Raw genomic sequence first — 20928 nt, 5'->3', positions numbered from 1 at the left:
GGGGAACGCTCCGGACTTGCGAGATATATTGGAGGATAAGGCAAGACAAGCAAGATCGATCTATGGATCGCGTGGGCGCCCCATGATACGTGACGACAACCGTCGCGCCGGACACAGTAAGTCCGGCCGGGCCGAACAAAATAGACAAAGCTCTTTTGAGCTCCGTCGTGATATCGCCCAGTACAGAGGCGCCGCACACCCACTATGCTTCACAGATGAAGTAATGGATCATCAAATCCCCGAAGGGTTTAAACCCGTGAATATTGAATCTTACAATGGCACAACAGACCCCGCGGTTTGGATCGAAGACTATCTCCTTCACATCCACATGGCCCGCGGTGACGATCTTCACGCCATCAAATATCTCCCACTCAAGCTTAAAGGACCAGCCCGGCATTGGCTTAACAGCTTGCCAGCAGAGTCAATTGGGAGTTGGGAAGACCTGGAAGCCACATTCCTCGATAACTTCCAAGGCATGTATGTGCGACCACCAGACGCTGACGACCTAAGCCATATAATTCAGCAGCCAGACGAATCGGCCAGACAATTCTGGACACGGTTCTTAACCAAGAAAAACCAAATCGTCGACTGTCCGGATGCGGAGGCCCTCGCGGCCTTCAAACATAACATCCGCGATGAGTGGCTTGCCCGGCACCTGGGACAGGAAAAGCCGAAATCCATGGCCGCCCTCACATCACTCATGACCCGCTTCTGCGCGGGTGAGGACAGCTGGCTAGCACGCAGCAACAACCTCAACAAAAATTATGGCAGTCCGGATATCAAGGACCGTAATTGCAGGTCGCGTCGCAACAAAAACAAACGCCGCATTAACGGCGATAATAGTGAAGATACGGCAGTCAATGCCGGATTCAGAGGCTCTAAACCGAGTCAGCAGAAAAAGCCATTCAAAAGAACTACTCTGGGTCCGTCCAATTTGGACCGAATACTCGACCGCTCGTGCTAGATACACGGCACCCCCGAAAAGCCAACCAACCACACCAACAGGGACTGTTGGGTATTCAAGCAGGCAGGCAAGTTAATTGCCGAAAACAATGACAAGGGGCTGCATAGTGATGACGAGGAAGAGACCCGACCGCCGAACAATAGAGGACAGAAGGGTTTCCCCCCACAGGTGCGGATGGTGAACATGATATACGCAACGCACATACCCAAAAGGGAGCGGAAGCGTGCACTCAAGGATGTATACGCGATGGAGCCAGTTGCCCCTAAGTTCAATCCATGGTCCTCCTGCCCGATCACTTTTGATCGAAGGGACCACCCCACCAGCATCCGCCACGACGGATTCGTCGCATTGGTTTTAGACCCAATCGTCGATGGATTTCACCTCACCAGAGTCCTGATGGACGGCGGCAGCAGCCTGAATCTGCTTTATCAGGATACAGTGCGCAAAATGGGCATAGACCCCTCAAGGATTAAACCTACCAAGACGACCTTTAAAGGCGTCATACCAGGTGTAGAAGCCAATTGTACAGGCTCAGTTACACTGGAAGTGGTCTTCGGATCCCCGGATAACTTCCGAAGCGAGGAGTTAATCTTCGACATAGTTCCGTTCCGCAGCGGCTATCATGCTCTGCTCGGACGTACTGCGTTCGCAAAGTTCAGCGTGGTGCCGCACTACGCATACCTCAAGCTCAAGATGCCAGGCCCTCGAGGAGTCATCACGGTCAACAGAAACACTGAACGCTCTCTCCGAACGGAGGAACATACAGCGGCTCTCGCGGCAGAAGTACAGTGCAGCCTCTTAAGGCAACTCTCGAGTCCGGGCGTTAAGCGACCGGACACGGCTAAACGCGCCCGGAGTAACCTACAACAAGACCACCTGGCACGTTCCGAGCATGCGTAGCAGTGCGGCCCCAACCCCAGTCCCTGCAAAACGTCAAGACAGGTCCTTCGCGTACACCATTACGCTCTGAAGATACCATGGGCATGGGGAGAGGGGCACGACCATGATAGGCCCAGAATGCGGCTCAACCACACCAGGGGCTCTCAAGTGTGTCGTTCTTTTTTTTTCTTTTTCCTTTTTATTTTTACCCACAGGACTCTGTTCGTCAGAGGCCCTGTCCGGCAGCAGACCTGCCGAACTCATGATGCAACAGCCAGGGAAGGAGAAAGGCTACAACGAATATCCAGGTGGTCTCCATTATGAGCATTAAATCTGTTTTATGCACCATTCCGCAGCCTACCCCTGGAGGGGGACATGTTTAATAGTCCCATCCCTTGCTTATCGCACCATTTGTATCATTCTGCATTTACAGTAATTTTTCTTGAATAAGTAATGCAGCACCTTTTTGCTTCCAATTGCATTTCTTTCTTATACATATGTTCATTTATGACATGTTGCATCCGTACATTTTGGTACGGCTAAATACACCAAGGGCTTATGTTTCCCGCATCATGGTGTGATAAGTCCGAACACTTTCACAAGTGCGGCACCCCGAACTTATAGCATTATATGCATCGGCTCTGAATCATGTCTTGGGTCAATAGTTGGGTTTGCCCGGCTCCCATGTTTTGGTACCTTACGTTCCGTTGTATCGGCTAAGGTAGCAATGGGAGAACCACTGCGATTGCACCCCAGTTGAGCTGGGCGAGCGCCTCACTGGAGAAAGCTAAAACTGACCGTCATGATGAGGCGAGAGCCGGTCGCTGTTCGAGAGGTTTTTGCGTGTCCCTAAAGACTTATGCCGCTTAGAGCGAGGAGCCGGCTTTGTCCGGCCCAGGTGTGGATAGCGCCCCAAATTCGGCCTTTCGAAGACTAGGGGCTTCGCCAAAATTTAAAATTATAGAATTCTATGGCTAAGTGAGAGTGTTCAAGCATTATAAGTCCGGTTGCCTTGTTTGTTGTGTTGAGTGCCTCCCTAGATGGACCCAAAAATGGGAACAAGAGTGCTCAAGTTTATCCCGAACACCCCAGCACTCGTGGCATGGGGGCTGAAGCCGATGACTTGCCATCTCTCAAATTTGATAAATAGCCGCACAGAAGGTAATATTTTAAATTAACAAGCGTTGCTTAGCGCATATGAACTAAGTTTTCAGCGCACAGGATAACAAAATGCGAGTCTACTCAAATATTACATCTTTGGAGCACTCATCCGCAATAATGCGGGCACCCTTCAGGACACTCTTATAATACATCTCAGGCGTGCGATGCTCCTTGCCCTGCGGTGGCGCGTCCGTCACAAGCTTCTGAGCATCCATCTTGCCCCAGTGCACCTTTGCGCGGGCAAGGGCCCGACGGGCACCTTCAATACAGGCGGAGTGCTTGATGACTTCAACCCATGGACACGCATCCACCAGCCGCCGCACCAGGCCAAAGTAGCTCCCAGGCATGGCCTTCGTCAGCCACAGCCGAACTATGAGGCCCTTCATGGCCTGTTCGGCCACCTTGTGGAGCTCGACCAGCTGCTTCAGCTGGTCGCTAAGGGGCACCAGATGTCCGGCCTCAACATACTGAGACCAGAAGACCTTCTCCGTTGAGCTCCCCTCCTCGGCCCCGTAGAACGCGGTAGCATCGGACATGCTGCGAGGAAGATCTGCGAACGCTCCTGGAGAGCTCCGAAATCGGGTAAGTAACAGGTAATTAACACTCACATGCTTACTTTGCATGAAAAATGCCTTACCCGCTACTATTTTCTTCAACGCCTCGATTTCTTGGAGGGCCTTGTAGGCTTCAGCCTTAGCGGCTTTGGCACTCTCAAGAGCCGATGCAAGCTCAGACTCTCGAGTCTTCGAGTCACGCTCCAGGCCCTCATGTTTTTCCACGAGATCCTGGAGCTCTTGCTGCACCTCCGCCACCCGCGCCTCCTGCTTCTCTCGCTCGATGCGCTCCGCGGCCGCATTACGTTCGGCCGCGGCCACTGCCTCCTTCAGGGTCGCCACCTCATTAGTGGCCCCTGGAATACCCACGTTATCCTTGTCATTCTTCTTGCAACCAAAATCCTTTTCTGTAAGGTACAATTTTAATAAGGTGTTACTCACCTTCCTTGTCCTCGAGCTGCTTCTTGGCACGGCCGAGCTCGTTCTCGGACCGCTCGAGGCTTTGCTTCAAAGTATTGACCTCCGCAGTCAATGCGACAGAGGTCAGCAGCGCAGCCTGCAATCCCATATTGACATATTTTTATGACTCCTGCGTATATCTTTTTAGATCCTCAGTCCGGCTTTTCTTTCCGAACACCGAACCGAGCATCAGGGGCTACTGTCTATGCGGTACTATTTTACATATATCAAAATTCTTACCTCAAAGCCTGTTAGAAGGCTGCTGCAGGCTTCGGTCACCCCGCTCTTGGCAAGCTGAACCTTCTGAATCACCGCACTCATAACAGTGTGGTGTTCCTCTTCGATGGAGGCGCCATTGAGCGCCTCCAGCAAGATATCCGGCGCCTCCGGTTGGACAGAGGCTGCCGGCGTCACGGTCTTGCCCTTCTTACGAAGGGGCCGCCCGCCGGACTCCGGAGCCACTATGGGTTCTGGGGCCGAGTCCGGTGCAAAGTCCGGGAGGTTGTTCTGCCACACCTCCGGGGCCACCTCCTCCTGGTGGGTCCCTTCCCGGGATCCCACCTCGGCATCATCCGCATCACGGGGGGTGGAGGCGGTCGGAAGAGAATCCATATCCGACGCACCTAAGGACCCGCTCGACGAAGCGGGAAGATCATCATTGGGCAGACTGCAGGGTTGTATGCGGCATTAGAAAGACATTATGTGGCGAAAAGAAAAACCATGAAGTTATTCGGGAGTCCGGATACTTACGATCTCGCCACGGGCTTGGCCCTTGGAGGCCAGTCCTTGTCGTCGTCGCTGGCGTTGGCAGAGCAGTCCGGGGAAAGAGTTTTTCCCTTCTTGGACCCTTCGGCCTCCCTCGTTGAGGAGGCCTTCCTTTTCTTCCCTCCCCGCCCCCCACTGGGGGAGAGGCTTTCTTTTTCTCCTCCTCGCCTTTGTGGGAGGAGTCTGCCTCGGAGTCATCATCCGATAACACCTGAAAACGGGAACTCTTCCGAGTGCCCGTGGCCTTCTTCTTGGCCTTCTTCTCCGGCACCACGTGGGGTGCCGGAGCGAGCAGCCCCATTAAGCGGGCGTCCGCTGGGTTCTCTAGTAATGGGGCCGGACAGATAGTCTGTTCGGCCTTCTCCAGCCAGCCCTGTCAAAGGAGAGGGAGTTTAGATCCCGCATAGAGTCAAACTACGGAAAACAAATGCCCCGAAGAGGGAAAAATCGCTTACCTCGTCAGCTGGATGCTGCGAGCTGAATCCGCGATCTTCGGTAGCGGATGCGGGGGCCTCGGCACCCTTAAACAGCACCTTCCAGACATCTTCGTATGTAGTATCGAAGAGCCCGCTCAAAGTCTGGTGCTGCGCCGGATCGAACTCCCACATATTGAAGCCCCGTCGTTGGCACGGGAGAATCCGGCGAATGAGCATGACCTGGACTACGTTGACAAGCTTGAGCTTCTTGTCCACTAGCTTTTGGATGCGGGCTTGGAGTCTGGTCAGCTCCTCCGAATCACCCCATGTCCGGCCGCTCTCTTTCCAGGAGGTGAGCCGTGTGGGGATGCCAGATCTGAATTCGGGGGCCGCTGCCCATTCAGGGTCACGCGGCTCGGTGATGTAGAACCACCCCGATTGCCACCCCTATGGTTTCCACGAAAGTGCCTTCAAGCCAAGTAACGTGGGACATCCTGCCCACCATGGCGCCTCCGCACTCCGCTTGACTGCCCTTCACAACCTTCGACTTGATACTGAAGGTCTTGAGCCACAAGCTGAAGTGGGGCTGGATGCAGAGGAAGGCCTCGCACACGACGATGAACACCGAGATGTTGAGGATGAAATTCGGGGCCAGATCATGGAAATCCAGGCCGTAGTAGAACATGAACCCTCGGACGAAGGGATGGAGTGGGAAGCCCAGTCCGCGGAGGAAATGGGGAAGAAATACTACCCTCTCATGGGGCCTGGGGGTGGGAATGAGCTCTCCCTTGTTGGGGAACCGGTGCGCGATGTTGCTGGACAGATATCCGGCGCTGCGCAGCTTCTGGATGTGCCCCTCCATGACGGAGGAGGCCATCCACTTGCCTCCCGCTCCGGACATAGTTGGAGGAGGTTGAGGTGAGATGTGCGTACTTGGGCGCTGGAGCTCGAGTTCGCGGAGATGGATAAGCCAAGGAGGAGGAAGGCGCAGGTAAAAGGGTTGGATCTTTATCCCCTTATATGGGCGGATAAAAACATGTGTCCCCACCGGCCTGATAAAACTCGCTTATCTCCCAAGCGCCACAATCAATGGCGCGGTTGGGTTACCCACGTCCGTATTGATGGGAATCCCGGAATAAGGGGAACACGATCTCTGCTTCGACAAGACGTGCCAAGGAAACCGCTTCGCTAAACGCGCTGAGGTGGTACAATAAAAACAATTCTAGTAAAGGCTTGGTAGTGGTGTGATGTCACGCCACCAAATACGTTAGCATATTGAACTTGTGTAATATTATTCTCTCTACGGTGGTACGTGGAATTTATTTTGCAGAGCCGGACACTATCCTGGTGTTCACAATCTTCTATAAATTATTCGGAGGAGGAACCCGCCTTGCAATGCCGAAGACAATATGCGCGTCGGACTCGTCTCCATTGAAGCCTGGTTCAGGGGCTACTGAGGGAGTCCTGGACTAGAGGGTGTCCGGATAGCCGAACTATCATCATCGGCCGGACTCCAAGACTATGAAGATACAAGATTGAAGACTTCGTCCCGTGTCCGGATGGGACTTTCCTTGGCGTGGAAGGCAAGCTTGGCAATACGGATATGTAGATCTCCTACCATTGTAACCGACTCTGTGTAACCCTAGCCCTCTCCGGTGTCTATATAAACCGGATGGCTTTAGTCCGTAGGACGAACAACAATCATACCATAGGCTAGCTTCTAGGGTTTAGCCTCCTTGATCTCATGGTAGATCTAATCTTGTAACACACATCATCAATATTAATCAAGCAGGACGTAGGGTTTTACCTCCATCAAGAGGGCCCGAACCTGGGTAAAACATCATGTCCCTTGTCTCCTGTTACCATCCGCCTAGACGCACAGTTCGGGACCCCCTACCCGAGATCCGCCGGTTTTGACACCGACATACTTCAAGGTCCTACAATTTGCCACTGTGGTAACCACTTGATCTATAAAAGGAGGCCCATGGCAACGATTCCAGAGGTTGGGAAGTTTAGACCACTCACCCACATACGTGGGTAGTCGTTGTTGTCCCGAGGCAACCCTTGCCGGGCAAGTGTACTACGCACCACCACCTTCCCCAATCAATCCGCCAAAGCAGGAGTAGGGTTTTACGGCTCACGGCGGCCCGAACCTGGGTAAAACTGCTTGTGCGATCCCTGCCATGCTGCCTTGCATTGGTCTGCTCTTTGTGCAACACGACTCCCCCCTGCCGAACCAGCAAGGGGCCGTCCTGGTTCCATAGGTGGCCGTGGTTCCCCGCGACAAACACACGCCCTTATTGGCAGGCCCCTAGTGTCCCCCACAACCTTGATATGCCAAGAGGACCTAAATCTAAGAGTATGTAAGGGCATATCTAATGCTAACCCATAATTTTCTTCGATCTATGTCCGTTTTTATGTTCGAACGTAGTTCGCGGACATGATACAGAAGAGAGATCCGACCCTAATTGCAAAGTATCCGACCGAGAGGAGAAAAAGTAGGTGATGACCATGCATGTAGTGGAATATTTGTGGGTTGGGAGGAGAGAGAGAAGAGGGGGGACCATGCATGTATGTATGGGAGAAGAGAGAGAAGAGATGAACCATGCATGTGATTGGTCAATTGCATGTTCGGACTCTAGCAAAGCTCCCCTACTTTTGTCTCCAAAATACCACAATTTGGACGTACGGATAGCTTCGCGGACTTATATAGGTCCCCATTGGATTGCAAGAGTGAACAAATGTGTCCGACGAACATATACCGGTGTTTTACAGGCCTCCCTTGAAGATGCCCTAAGAGAGTGTATCAACTCGTTGAGGATGTACTTCTTTTAACCTTTGTACCCTTCTGCCGAACTGAACTCTTACCTTTTTTTAGGAATACACCCCTCTTATCAACAAAAATACGCTAGCGAAAGCATAGCTAGCCAACACGTGTCCCTTTCCCCATACACAATGGTAGAAAGTACCCTTACTTCCCCGTTGGCCAAAATACACCCGCAAGTATTGTCATGCATAAGGGGGGTGAAGGTGCATGAGTGGGTCCCATATTCTTATGCTTTGAGTTGTGAGGAAGGCCATAGCTGGGTGGAAATAAATATTCATGCCCCAACATTTTAAGAAGGATAGAGGGTTATTTTTTGCAATTCAGTCTTTTAGTTCCTACTAGAGGTCTAGGTGGTCAGAGGTATAAAGGTCTTAAATAAGTGTGAGTGATGGTTGTTTCAATATTAGTGGTACGGTAATCGGCGGTTCAAGTGGTTCAGAGAAGATGGTTGGATGCTCCTTTTGCCACGTGGTACACAATGATGAGGAGATCATCAGGGCGCGTGGACCACCAACATCGATCCCAACCGTGCATGATTTCGTCTCTCACTTGTCTTCTCCTCCATGTCTCGGGAAGCCCTTCCCATCTCCGTTGACGTAGCTCCGCTCGTCTCCGTTATCCTTCGCTCAAATAGCTGTTGTTTCTGTCATCTAGTCGTCTCATCGCTCAAAGTCTTCCGGCAAACCAACCACCTCTACACAGTGGAAGATCCAGGAATGGAGCAAGCCCAGGCCCAAATTTTTTCTTTTTTCATGAGAGAAAAACTTGACCACCATCAAACTATAGTTGCCTCAAATATGGCTCAATTGTATCAAAATTTTTGACTTTAAACTCAATGCTTAAAGATACAAAAAAAGATAAAAAAGATGACAAAAACTACGAACAGTGCATGAAGTAAAAAAGAGTACCAAATCAATGGCTTGCTCCATCAGTATCTTCCATAACTTGATCAACGGTGGAAGAAGAGCCAACACCTTGGAGAAATGAAAAGTAAAATTTCATAAGAGAAGACATAAACATCAAGTGAAACAATCAACATTGTACAGAGTTGAAAACTTACTACTACGAGGAGGTAAAGTTCCTTTGCGAGATCTATAGGATTGAAAGCGATATATAATAGCATCATCATCAACCTTTGCAAATATTTCTCGCTCAATATTGCACACCATGGAAAAATTCAACCAATCATCACCCATCTTATTCCTCAACTCAGTCTTGATAATACTCATAGCTGAGAAAGCTCTTTCCACTGATGCAGTTGCAACATGCAAAATCAATGCCAACTCAATAAGACGATATACCAGAGGAAAAACCATGTGTCTATCAGCCCGAACCATCTTCACCGCAAGACTACCAAGGTCATTACAACTAACAAAACTTGAATCAGCTCTCAGATGAGCAATGAAGTCTTCAAGTTGGTTTCTAAGGACAAAAGAAATCTCATTTATGGAGAAGTCATCAACATACATCTCAGCAAGTTGAACAAGTTTGTCTTCATCAAAATTAGCAAATGAGTTCCTTGGATCAAGACAAGCAATGCATCTTAACAATTGAGTAGATCTTTCAGCAAAGCGATTATTTAACTCAGTAATTATTTGGTCAACCAGAACATTGGATATTTCATATCTGAAGCGTTAATACGTGCAAAACATATGTCCACATCTCAATAAACCGACACAAAGTTTTATGATGTGAGCCCCACCGTGTATCCACATGTCTTACAAGGTTGGTTGCTTGCTTGGTTTTTCCCTCTTCCTGAAAAAATTTCCCCGAACTCCAATCGACTCACAATATTATCATGTTGTTCTTTCCGAACCATTTAGCTTGAAATGATATCTTTTTCAAAGAATTTCATCTAGTTTCTTTTTAAAATTTATGACCACTTGGTTGGCATGGACCCGCATTTACATGCATCCTTCTAGCAACATCTCTAATATCCGGATCTAAGCTTTCAATAGGTTTCCTACGACCAGGATCAGGTTCAACATAACCTTCCCTTACTCGACCGTGAGCAGAATCAGGAATGACAAAAATGTTGCTTTCTCGAGTTGAGATTGAAGGCGGTGGTCCCATTTCTGCAACTGTTTCATTTTCTGGAGTTGCTTCAGTCCTCTCGGCCCCTTGATTGCCTGCTAAAACTCTAGGTGCAGACACTTCTGTTGCAGCCACAGATGAAAAATATCTCTTAATCTTTTATTTCTACAAAATGAAATGAAATTGACATTAAAAGTAGAAACAACAACATTCACATTCAGATACAATTCAAGTGAAATCGAATGTTTGACAACAGCGGCAACCAACTCCAGACCATAAGCACATTGCAGATAGAAAATGTTTAATCTTTGAAATTTGTAGCAACAGAAAACAGCCCCATTACTAATTCTGGCTAGCAGTCAGCAGAGGGATTGAGGGAAGACGGCGTGGCCGTGTGGAGCCAGGAGAGGTCAAGGCGGCGAGCCGGCGAGCACCGGAGGCCGGAGCAGCAGGGGACCAGCCTAGGCTGGGCGAGTGATAGAGGGCGCGGGCGGGCGGCAGAGCAGGCGCGGACCGCGGAGGCGGAGTAGGCGAAGGCACGGAGCAGGCGAGCTGGTGGGGAGAGCGGCGGAGTAGGCGGGCAAGGGGGCACAGAGACAGAGCGGAGGGGAGTCACCGGCGAGTGGCGCGGCGGCTGCCTGCGTGGCTGCGCCTACGTCGATCTAGGTCTAGGGAATGAATGGAGCAGGGGCGAGCGGTGGGATGATACGCCCGTGCAAGCCAGTCCTGGTGCGAGGCTGCGAGCGATGGAGCAACTGCCTAGCCTGGGCCCTGGATGGTTGGATGTGTATTGGGCCAAGCACCGGGCCCATTCAAAAACATACATAGGTAATAACTAAAGAAATGCCATTCCCCGGGCCTGGGCCCTGGGGGCCCAGATCCGCCCCTGCCTCTACACGCGTCGACCCGCTGTTCAGCGACCGCCCTGAGCCAGTACTGCACGATGAAAAATGTGTGGATTAGGACCCTATCAAAAACGGGTTTCCCCCCGCTTTGTATTCCAAAGCACCAACACCGATCATAGAGCAAACGCTGGGGTGAGCAGCACAACAAGCCAAAGAAAAAGAAGAAGAAATAATGCCAACACCGGCAGCTCGACAAAGCGCGGATGACCCACTACCGCTGGGCCCTCCAAAATTGACCCACCATGATCCAAGGCTCCGATCCTCCGCGTACCAAGCAGCACCTCCAGGAAGGAATGCGACACCAACGGTGCTGCTGCCCGGACGTGTTCTAGGGTTTCCCCCGGCACGCGGAGGGTAGTGAGAAATGAAGACCACCGACACCCTCCAGGGAGGAATGATGGCACCCGCAGACGTCGTAGCACTGGAGCTGGAAGACCCGGCAAGGATTTCTCCCAAGTCCAAACCCCACCGCCCAACCGGATCGAAGCCAACCAGCCAATACGCCGCCCACTAGCATGCGCCACCGCGGTCGCAACGCCACCCACGCCGCCTCACTGAGATCACACCACGAGGCAAAGAGAACGAGGAGATTTTAATATTTTTTTTGTTTTTGGGGGCGGTTTATGCAGGACGTTTTTTTTTTTGAGAAATCGTACAAGACATATGTGCTTTCTTCGACTTTTTTTCGGAGTTCTTTTTAGCGGTAAATGTGCTTTCTTCAACTTTTTTTGAGGGGTAAAAACCACTTTATTCATCATATTCCACATGGTGTGGGATGCATCTTTGGTCATGGGGCAGACCAAACCAAACGTGACGACCAGGACCTCTAGAAATGGAAAATTTCGCTAGACTATGTGCTTCATAATTTACAGCACGACACTCGAAACTAAAAATACACTGAAACTCGGTAGCTTTTAGGTTTATCTCTCTTAAGATTGCTCCAAATCGCCCTTGCGATCTCATGTTGATGCCCTGGACCACCTGTTTGCAATCTGAGGAAACCAAAAATTTCCTGACATGCAAATCTTCCGCCTGGGAAAGTGCTTCACGGCAAGCTACTACTTCCAGCGTGGCTGGATCAAAGCTTCCCTCGAGTACTAAGGCCAAACTACCCATGTAGTTGCCCGCTTCGTCTCTGCACACAGCAGCTGCAGATCTCCTCGTGATCGCACCCCGGCGTCGACATGGATTTTGCAGAAACCCGGCGGTGGTCTTTTAGGTTTCTGTTGACGTACGGCTGGAGCTTGATTGTTTGGAACAACTCAACTTTGTGAATTACCAACAATCCCTAGTTCATCAATGAACCTCTAAACAAAAAGATGTGTTGCTTGAGGGCTCTGGAAGATCCCTTCGTGGATTGCCTTTCGTCGAGCATACCAAATCGACCATAGAGTTACAGCCATCTTGACAAATTTCTCATGGGGAGCACCTCCATCAGAGTAAATAACCATTGCTTGGCATGTGGTTCTGTTGTGGTCGTGATTTTATGTGTGACATCCTCTTCTGACAAAGCCCAAACGCTTCACGACGACGAACACTCCAGTAGCGAATGACGCCATGAGTCTTGGTTTCCACACAATCCACATCGGTCAGAATCTGCCATGTGTCTGTGAGCACGGACATCATTTGTAGGCAGAGACTGTTTAGCTAATCTCCACATAAACATATGAATCTTGCCTGGGACTTTCGTCTTCCATAACGACTTCCACGCACTCTGCTCCACAGCGAAACTAGATGACCCTGCATTACTCTCAAGCCAATCCTCTCTTCTCTGTCTCGTGGCCACAAGCATGTTATTAGCTGACTTGACTGAGAAAATACCATGTTTATCAAAGTGCCATGCCCAGAAATCTGGTATATTCTGTGTGCACAACGGAATGCCCATAATCACCTGAACGTCCATTGGCATGAACGTTGCAACAATGCGCTGCTTATTCCATGAAGCCGTTGTGTGATCAATTAATTCAGAGACCAAAGTTGGCCTATCGTGTGAGAGGCACCAGTACGGGCGGAGCATTTCATCTCGTGGCAGCCAGCTTTGTGACCATATTTGTGTCGTCTCCCCATTGCCAATTCTTCTTATCAGACCTTGTTTCAGGACATCTCTCCCTTCTATAATTTCTCTCCACACTTGGCTCGGGTGGCTGCTCAAAGTCGCATCGAGGAAATCGGACGACGGGTAGTATATGCTCTTTAGCAGACGGGAGCTTAATGTCTCTGGGTTTTCGAGAATCCTCCATGCCTGTCTGGCTAACATCACCAAGTTGAATAACTCAAAATCTTTGAAGCCCAGACCACCTAAACCCTTCGGCTGAGTCATAGCTTTCCAGGACACCCAATGTGCTTTCCGTTTCCCTTCTTTGCTTCCCCACCAAAACTTCCTTATTAACATGTTTAGGTGTTCACATAAACTCCTTGGCAGCTTAAAACATGACATTGAAAAAACAGGGACTGCTTGAGCAACTGATTTCACTAGCACTTCCTTGCCCGCAGATGACAAGGTGCTCTCGATCCACCCTTGAACCTTGCTCCACAAACTGTCCTTTAGGTATTTGAAAGCCCCTTTTTTGGAGTTACCAATGTCAGACGGCATTCCCAGTTACTTCTCGTTTAGGGTTTCATTTGGCACATGCAATATATCCTTGATTTCTTGTCTCACGGAGTCTGGTACCCCCTTGCTGAAAAAAACTGAGGATTTTGAGTAGTTGATACGTTGCCCAGTGGCCTGACAGTAAGTATCAAGAACATGGTACACCTCATTAGCTCCCACACTGTTTGCCTTGAAAAACAGCAGGTTGTCATCAACAAATAGGAGGTGGTTTACTGGTGGCGCCGTAGGCGCTACCTATAGCCCACCCAAATTGGACGACTCACTCTTGGATTTTAAAAGGCACGACAAGCCCTCTGCTGCTAACAAGAACAAGTATGGAGATATCGGGTCCCCTTGTCTGATCCCTCTTGAAGGTGTAAAGCTACTGAGCTTCTTGCCATTGAACAAAACTGCAAACTCAACAGTTGTTACCATACCCATAATGATGTTTACCCATCTTTTAGTAAAACCCAGCTTCAACATTATAGCCCTTAAGTAAGGCCACTCCACTCTATCATATGCCTTCATCATGTCTAGTTTCAAAGCACAAGATTGATTTTTCTTTGCCTTGTTCCTCTTCATAAAATGCAAACACTCATAGGCTGTGATGATGTCATCTGTGATCAACCTGCCTGGAACAAAAGCGGATTGCTCCTGTGATATGATGTCAGGCAAAACTAACTTTAATCTGTTAGAGATAACTTTGGAAGCAATCTTGTACAAAACATTACGCAAGCTTATTGGCCGAAACTGGGACAGTAGTGTTGGATTTTTTACCTTTGGTATGAGAACCAAAATCGTCTCGTTGATGCATTCCGCAGATTCAGTTCCTTCTGCTATTTTCAGGACCACCTTTGTTACATCATCACCACAAATTCCCCATTGATGTTGAAAGAAATGCGCTGGATAACCATCCGATCCTGGAGCCTTAATTGGGAACATTTGAAACAGCGTGTTTTTCACTTCATCCTTACTGTATGGAGCATTCAACATGTCATTCATTGTCTGTGTTACTTTCACCGGTACCGTATCAATGACCTACTGCATGTTTTGGACTCCCTCTGATGTATACAGGTTTTGATAAAAGGAAGTGGCCATGTTCTCCATCTCATTCACATTATCAGTGAGCTCCCCGTCCGGTTTCTGCAAAGCCTTGATTTGATTCTTCCTCCTTCGTCGGCTCGCTCGAAGATGAAAGAAGTAAGTGTTTTTGTCCCCGTGCATGAGCCACTCCAGCCAAGCACGTTGCCGCCATATCCTCTCCTCACGGTGATATAATTCTGTTAACCTATCGATTATTTTTAGTTCTGCATGCAGCGGACCGGTTCTTGGGATCCTGCGCATCTCCTGTAGCTCATTGCTGAGGCGCCGAATCTCCTGTCGCACATTCCCAAAGTCATCTTGTCCCATGAAGCCAAATTAGTTGAAAGGGACTGCAGCTTGTCGCGTAGGTCATGGACAGATTCCCCTGGGGCGCGTGCCCATGCATGCTCCACCAGCGGTGTGAGGCCCGCATCTCTCTCCCAGGCTATTTCGTATTTAAAAGACCGTGGGCCCCGATTGCATGCAGCCTCATGCACGTACTTGACGTAGATAGGAACGTGATCACTCGTCATGGCAGTTTTGTGTTCTAGGCTTGTTGTGGGGAAAGCAATCATCCATGCTGGATTAGCCACCGCGCGGTCAAGTCGTACTCTTGTGTATGTCCCCCGGTCACCTTCTTCTCGAAAGTCCATGTGTTACCAGTGTAGCCTATGTCCGAGAGGCCGCACGTGTCCAAGGCGTCTCTGAATGCCTCCATCTGAGCTTGGCTTCTTTGGCCAACGCCGTCATGTTCATGCGCCTGGATTACCTCGTTGAAATCACCCAGTACTAGCCATGGTGTATCATTTGCGCCTACTATTCCCCGGAGCATATCCCATGTTTTGTATCATTCGTTTACTTGAGCCTCTCCGTAGACGAATGTCACTCTCGTTTTGGAGTCAACGAGTTCATCCATCACAACATCGATATGATAGCGAGAATAACCAACAACTTCGAGCTTTATTTCATCGTTCCAAAAAATGCCTAATCCACCACTTCTTCCTGAGCTACTCACCGCAAAACTCTTATTATAGCCTAAAGAACCGGCCATACTCTCTACTCTAGAGCCCTCTAATTGGGTTTCAAGGATGAATAACACAGAGGGGGCAAATTGCCTCATTAGATCAAGAAGATCTTGAACTGTCGCGGGTTTGCCAGCTCTACGACAATTCCAGCAGAGGAGACTCATTGCGCTCGGCGCGGCCCCAATGGGAAGCCCGCCGTACGCGCAGCAGAGTTTTTAGTTGATGTTGAAATCTTCCCATCCGTTGAGTCACTCAGAGTCGGTGTGTTCAACTTGTTTCTTTTCTGTTCCTGTTTGGCTGAAGGGCTTAAAGGACTTTCCGGAGACGGAAGAAGCATGAGCTTATCTGCCTTCCCCTTAGTTGCATCTTTGACTGCATTTGCCTTCAGATCTGACCCTGCTCCCCTCTTCTTGTTACCATCAGCGTCTTGCATGGTGACATCCAAACTCTGGGCCACAACTTCAAGATCTTCAGCATCATCTGTGCTACTGCGACCATATTGCCCTCTGCTCCGGCCACTTCCAGAGCGACCAGTACGGCCTCTCCCTCGGCCTCCCCTTGTGTTGCCTCCATCTGATTGGGATCTCCCTTCACCGGGACCTCTACCCGGACTTCTGAACCATGTTGCCTTAAGGTCTTTGTACACCAATGCTTTTTGGGGGTGAACTCCATCACCACATTCTTTGAAAAGATGCCCCAGGTACCCGCATACCGCACACCAATCGGGGAGACGCTCATATTTCACCCTGAATATAAGTCGCTGAACTGCGTCCTTCTTCTTGATTACTAGGGACACTGCATTCTTGAGGGGTTTAGTGACATCGATTTTGACACGTACCCTGACGAAGTTCCCCTCAAAGTCGTTCGAGCTCGGCTCAACATATATGAACTCGCCGACTGTTGATGACAGAGCCTTAATCTTGGAGAAGTAGCCCTCCGGGAAGTCATGTATCTGGATCTAGATATCAACCTTGTTGAGCTCTATCGTCGACGGCTTAGTAAGGCCATCATAAGGTGCGAGTACCACTGTCTTCCCTTTGTATGCCCATGGCCCGTCCTCCATCACACGCTCCCAGTCGCCCCAAGCAGCCAAACTGCATTGTATACAAGTTCTCTTCTAATGGCTTGATCTTCACTTCCTTTGCCAGATCCCATGCCACTCGCATGTTCCTATAGAACCAATACTGGCTGTAACTTTTCTCAGTATGAACCCTAGCAATGATTATCCAGCGTGTTGCTTCCTCTAGCAACTCCTCGTCCTCCACGATCACATCCTCCAATTCATCCTCCTTCAGTCCTAGCTCTTCCATCATCGCTTCTAGGTCGGAGACGGGCGCCCCCGACCCCGATCCCGAAGACGATCCATCCATAGTTCTCTTGCCCGAGAAAAGCTGTCCGCGGGCGGGGAAACCCTACCTGGCCTCCTTCCTCCACCGTGAGACGGCAGAGAGAGGAGGGGCGAGGGAAGAGTAGTCTCTACGATGGCGAGGAGCGATCAGTCGCCGCCGCCGCCGAGAGGATGAAAAACCCTAACTGAGAGGGAACTCGAATTTGTGCTTGATCCGACGACTCGCTGACGTGCTTTCTTCAACTGGACCGGACCAATGGACCATCGCTCTCTTTGGGCCATTTCTTCCGCAAACTGGACTACTTTCTTAAGCTGTCGGCCCATCTACGGAATCGGGAGATACGCCGAACAGAATAGCCAGGATTTCGGACAGTGGCAGCCACACAGGTGCATAGCAGCAGCACGGAAGAGCAGAGCGCGCCATGTCCCTGGTCGCCGCGTGCGCCGCCGGAGCGCGCGCCTCCCTGCTTTTCCCCTCCCCGTCGTCCTGTTCCCGCCCATGCCCGGCTCTCGCCCACCACAGCCGCGCGTATAGGTCCCTTGTCTCGCCGGCGGCGAGCAGGGGAGGCCGCCGCAGTACGCGTCTCCGGGTGCGCGCAGCCAGGCTGGAGTCCACCGGCGTCTCCGTGGGCTTCCGCGCACCCCAATTCGAGGTCGCTCTTGCTTTCTAGTAATTTCTAGCCCATGTTTTAATCAAGATTGAAACCTCATGTTGCTGCCGTGTTGTTCCTTATGGTTTCTTGTTGGTGATTGTGCAGCTCCCGGAGCCCCTGACGGGGAAAATCTGGACACTGGATGACTTCGAGGGCAGCCCTGCTTTGCTGGTCAGTGAATCTTTTGGTTAATCTGTGCTATAGATAGATGCATTGTTCGCTTTAATGACTGAAAAAGTTAGTATGCGTGCTTTCTGTTCAGCATTCGTTGTTACCCTCAGTTAGACTAGGGCAGTGAATATATGGGCATCCGACAATTCCAGTAAGAGCGTTAAAACTTTTTGGGAAGCTTTCTGATCATTGACTGGTGGGGTTCGATAGATGTTTAGTGACAACGGTATATCCAACTTTTTTCATGTATGTTTATTGAGTCACCATCTCAAATTGGTATATTTACTCAAGTTGCTGCTGTATGACATGACATAAATGTGTTCCTTGATATGTTGATGATGATGCTGGGGTGTTTATGGATCAATGAGCTATGCAAGTATATTGCTGATCTGATGGTTGGAAAAAAGTTGAATTAGTAGGTCTTGAAGCAAGTTGATCTATTAGGCATGCATACATATATTGTTCCTTAAAATGCTTGTGAAGATAGCCATCTGTTTTTCTAGCTTTTACCACTCCACTGCAGTCACATGTTTCTTAAGCGCTGTTTTTCCGGAAATTTTGCCATGAATAGTTTAGACTCCAAGAATTAATTTCTAACCTTTACAATAGGTATCTAAAACGAGGGAAAAAACAAAAAAAATATTTCCACGGAAAGTGTAACAGTTCGGAAATTGGTCTTTTAAGTACGAAATGGTTCAGTAGACTGCCCTAAAGGCTAGGTGTTCAGCCAACTCATGTGTCCCTGGAGAAATATGGAGTGTCATATATCTACTCAGTTGTGCAAACATAACTGTAATTCTTGAAGGTGTTTAACACAAGTCCGTTCAAGAGAGTAATTCTCGACTTTGTCTTTCTTTCAGGTTATGTTCATATGCAATCACTGTCCATTTGTAAAACATCTGAAAAAAGATATTGCAAAGCTCACTTCATTCTATATGGAGGTAAGAACATTACAAGACCAGATGAGAATTTCTCTTTGATTTGTGCTTGTAGCTTCAAATTGACATGGATACAAATATAATGCAATGCAGAAAGGACTTGCTTCTGTCGCCATATCCTCAAATTCAATTGTGACACATCCCCAGGTTATGCTTTACTTACAACCAATAAGCATGAATAGCTTTTAGTTCCTTTTTATGTACTTCTTAACCAGGACATTTCTTCCTGCGAACTTAAAAATGTTTTCTCAGAAAATTCATATTTTACTTAATTTATGACTGAACCTTTCCATCTAGCTAATAAAATGAATGATAGGTAACTGGAGGAATTTAGTAAATGGGAGATGCCTTTTGTTCTTTGCTCGTTAGACTTATGTATTGTGCTGCTTCTGTATCAATACATATTATTTCATTATGGTTGATGCAACTTGTCAGGTTTTCCCATTTGAACACAAATTAATCTTGTGATTCTGCAGGATGGCCCCGAGTACATGGCGGAGGAGGCAAAATTGTTTAAATACCCTTTTCCTTATTTGTATGATGAGGTCTGCCCACTATATGTGCTTCCTGATGCAGTCCCTGTGATCTCTCCAACTCTATGCTTACTATTGCACCTTGCAGTCTCAAGAAGTTGCTAAGGGTTTTCGAGCAGTCTGCACACCAGAGTTCTACTTGTTCAAAAAGGTAACAACATTGACTCGTATGCTCGTAATCTATGAATTCATGATGCTTATATGTTCAGTGTCTCTGTTTTCTTGTGTCACATCGTTCCTTATTTCTTATCTGTCTAAACTTTGTGCCAGGATGGGCGAAGACCATTTGAACTTTTTTACCATGGGCAATTTGATGATTCAAGACCCAGTAACAATGTGCCAGTCAGCGGAAGGTATATTGTGAATCGATGTGCAAACGCTCCAGGTTACCATGTGTTCTTATTCGTTTGCAACTTGTAGAGATTTAAGCCGTGCAATTGACTGTGCACTTAGTGGCCAAGAATTGCCTTTCGACCAAAAACCAAGGTATGTTTAGGTAAAGTAGAATCTTAGCATGTTTTCATATGTCTTTAATCCACTTTGTTAGTTTTCCAACGTTTCGTTTCTGTTCCTGTAGTGTCGGGTGCAGCATCAAGTGGCACAAGTGAAGAGCTTGTTCCGTTGACGACAAGCAGACGATTTTTGTTTTTCTCCCTCGAATTGAAACACGCGATCAAGGTGAGTCATGCTCAACTGTTTGAAGTTTGGTTGTTCAGACAGATAGGAAATGGAAAAGAATCTTCTCATTTGATCATGTAATATTTCGTTCTGCATTTGCCATGTTGTGATAAGGAGGCGGCACCTATATTTATGCAGTGCTGACGTTTCTGTTGGCGCTTGGTGGAGCGGACTTATGCGCCGGTGGTGATTGTTGGGGATCAGAATTGCGGATAAACAGATTGTTGGCGCCAGAGGTTGTTTTGTTGTGTATTACAGACAAAGTAGCAGTGCAGAGCCTGGCAGCCCAAATTCTACCCGTAGCTCTCTGAGGGGCTTAATTAGAACTGCTGTGATAAACATACACAAGGAAATAGTACCAACTGTTGATGTATCAGTACTTCAAACCTATGTGGACCACTGCCCTACTGCTATATGGTTTGCAGATGACAAACTAACCAGCATATAAACAGAGAGCATCAGCTAAAGAAGATCTGTATTGGTTCAATTCTGTAATGAAATAAACACTACCACATGCAAATCTTTCTTAAGACATCAAATTATGAAACACAAGTCACTTTAGCTATACCTATATTGCAAACTTTCATCTTCCCTAGTCAATTAGGCATGTGGTACAGATTTTTGGAACATGTGTGCAGGCGCACCCGATTAAGCAATTTTTTTTAGAAAATAGTAAAAAAAATGTGAAACTTTTTTACGACAAACATAGTCTAGCATAATACTCAATTTTAAAGTTTCGGAACAAAATGAGCTATGTCACATTCTGAGCAAAAAAATGAAAAATAAATAAAAGTGCTGATACAAAAACCGTGAATAATGGCGTTTTTGCTTGGAATATGGCATAAGTCATTTTGTCCCAATTTTTTTACCGTGAGTATTATGCTAGACCATGTATGTTGCCAAGAAGTTTAAAATAATATTTGACTTACTTCTTAAAATTCGGGT

At 48.4% G+C, this 20928-nt stretch overlaps 1 protein-coding gene across 1 annotated transcript; it reads left to right on the top strand.

Moving 5' to 3' along the window:
* Window positions 1–17360: 17360 nt before the first annotated feature.
* LOC119362448 lies at window positions 17361–20503 on the top strand. Its single transcript, XM_037627666.1, has 10 exons — window positions 17361–17663; window positions 17769–17834; window positions 18695–18775; window positions 18866–18919; window positions 19249–19317; window positions 19394–19456; window positions 19576–19658; window positions 19726–19791; window positions 19883–19983; window positions 20122–20503. Exons 1-9 carry the CDS (start codon window positions 17433–17435, stop codon window positions 19911–19913), a joined length of 744 nt encoding a protein of 247 aa, XP_037483563.1. The 5' UTR covers window positions 17361–17432; the 3' UTR covers window positions 19914–19983; window positions 20122–20503.
* Window positions 20504–20928: the final 425 nt, after the last annotated feature.

The sequence above is a fragment of the Triticum dicoccoides genome, chromosome 2B, assembly GCF_002162155.2.
Source record: "Triticum dicoccoides isolate Atlit2015 ecotype Zavitan chromosome 2B, WEW_v2.0, whole genome shotgun sequence".
NCBI classification, from domain to species: domain Eukaryota; kingdom Viridiplantae; phylum Streptophyta; class Magnoliopsida; order Poales; family Poaceae; genus Triticum; species Triticum dicoccoides.
This window is presented reverse-complemented; position numbering and strand designations above follow the sequence as displayed.

Bases quoted from the DNA above. Each gene is read 5' to 3' on its own strand.
- LOC119362448 (XM_037627666.1), top strand. From the start codon at position 17,433: ATGTCCCTGGTCGCCGCGTGCGCCGCCGGAGCGCGCGCCTCCCTGCTT. The intron at 17,835-18,694 runs GTCAGTGAATCT...TCTTTCTTTCAG, and splicing joins AGGGCAGCCCTGCTTTGCTG to GTTATGTTCATATGCAATCA. The intron at 19,318-19,393 runs GTCTGCCCACTA...TGCACCTTGCAG, and splicing joins TTCCTTATTTGTATGATGAG to TCTCAAGAAGTTGCTAAGGG.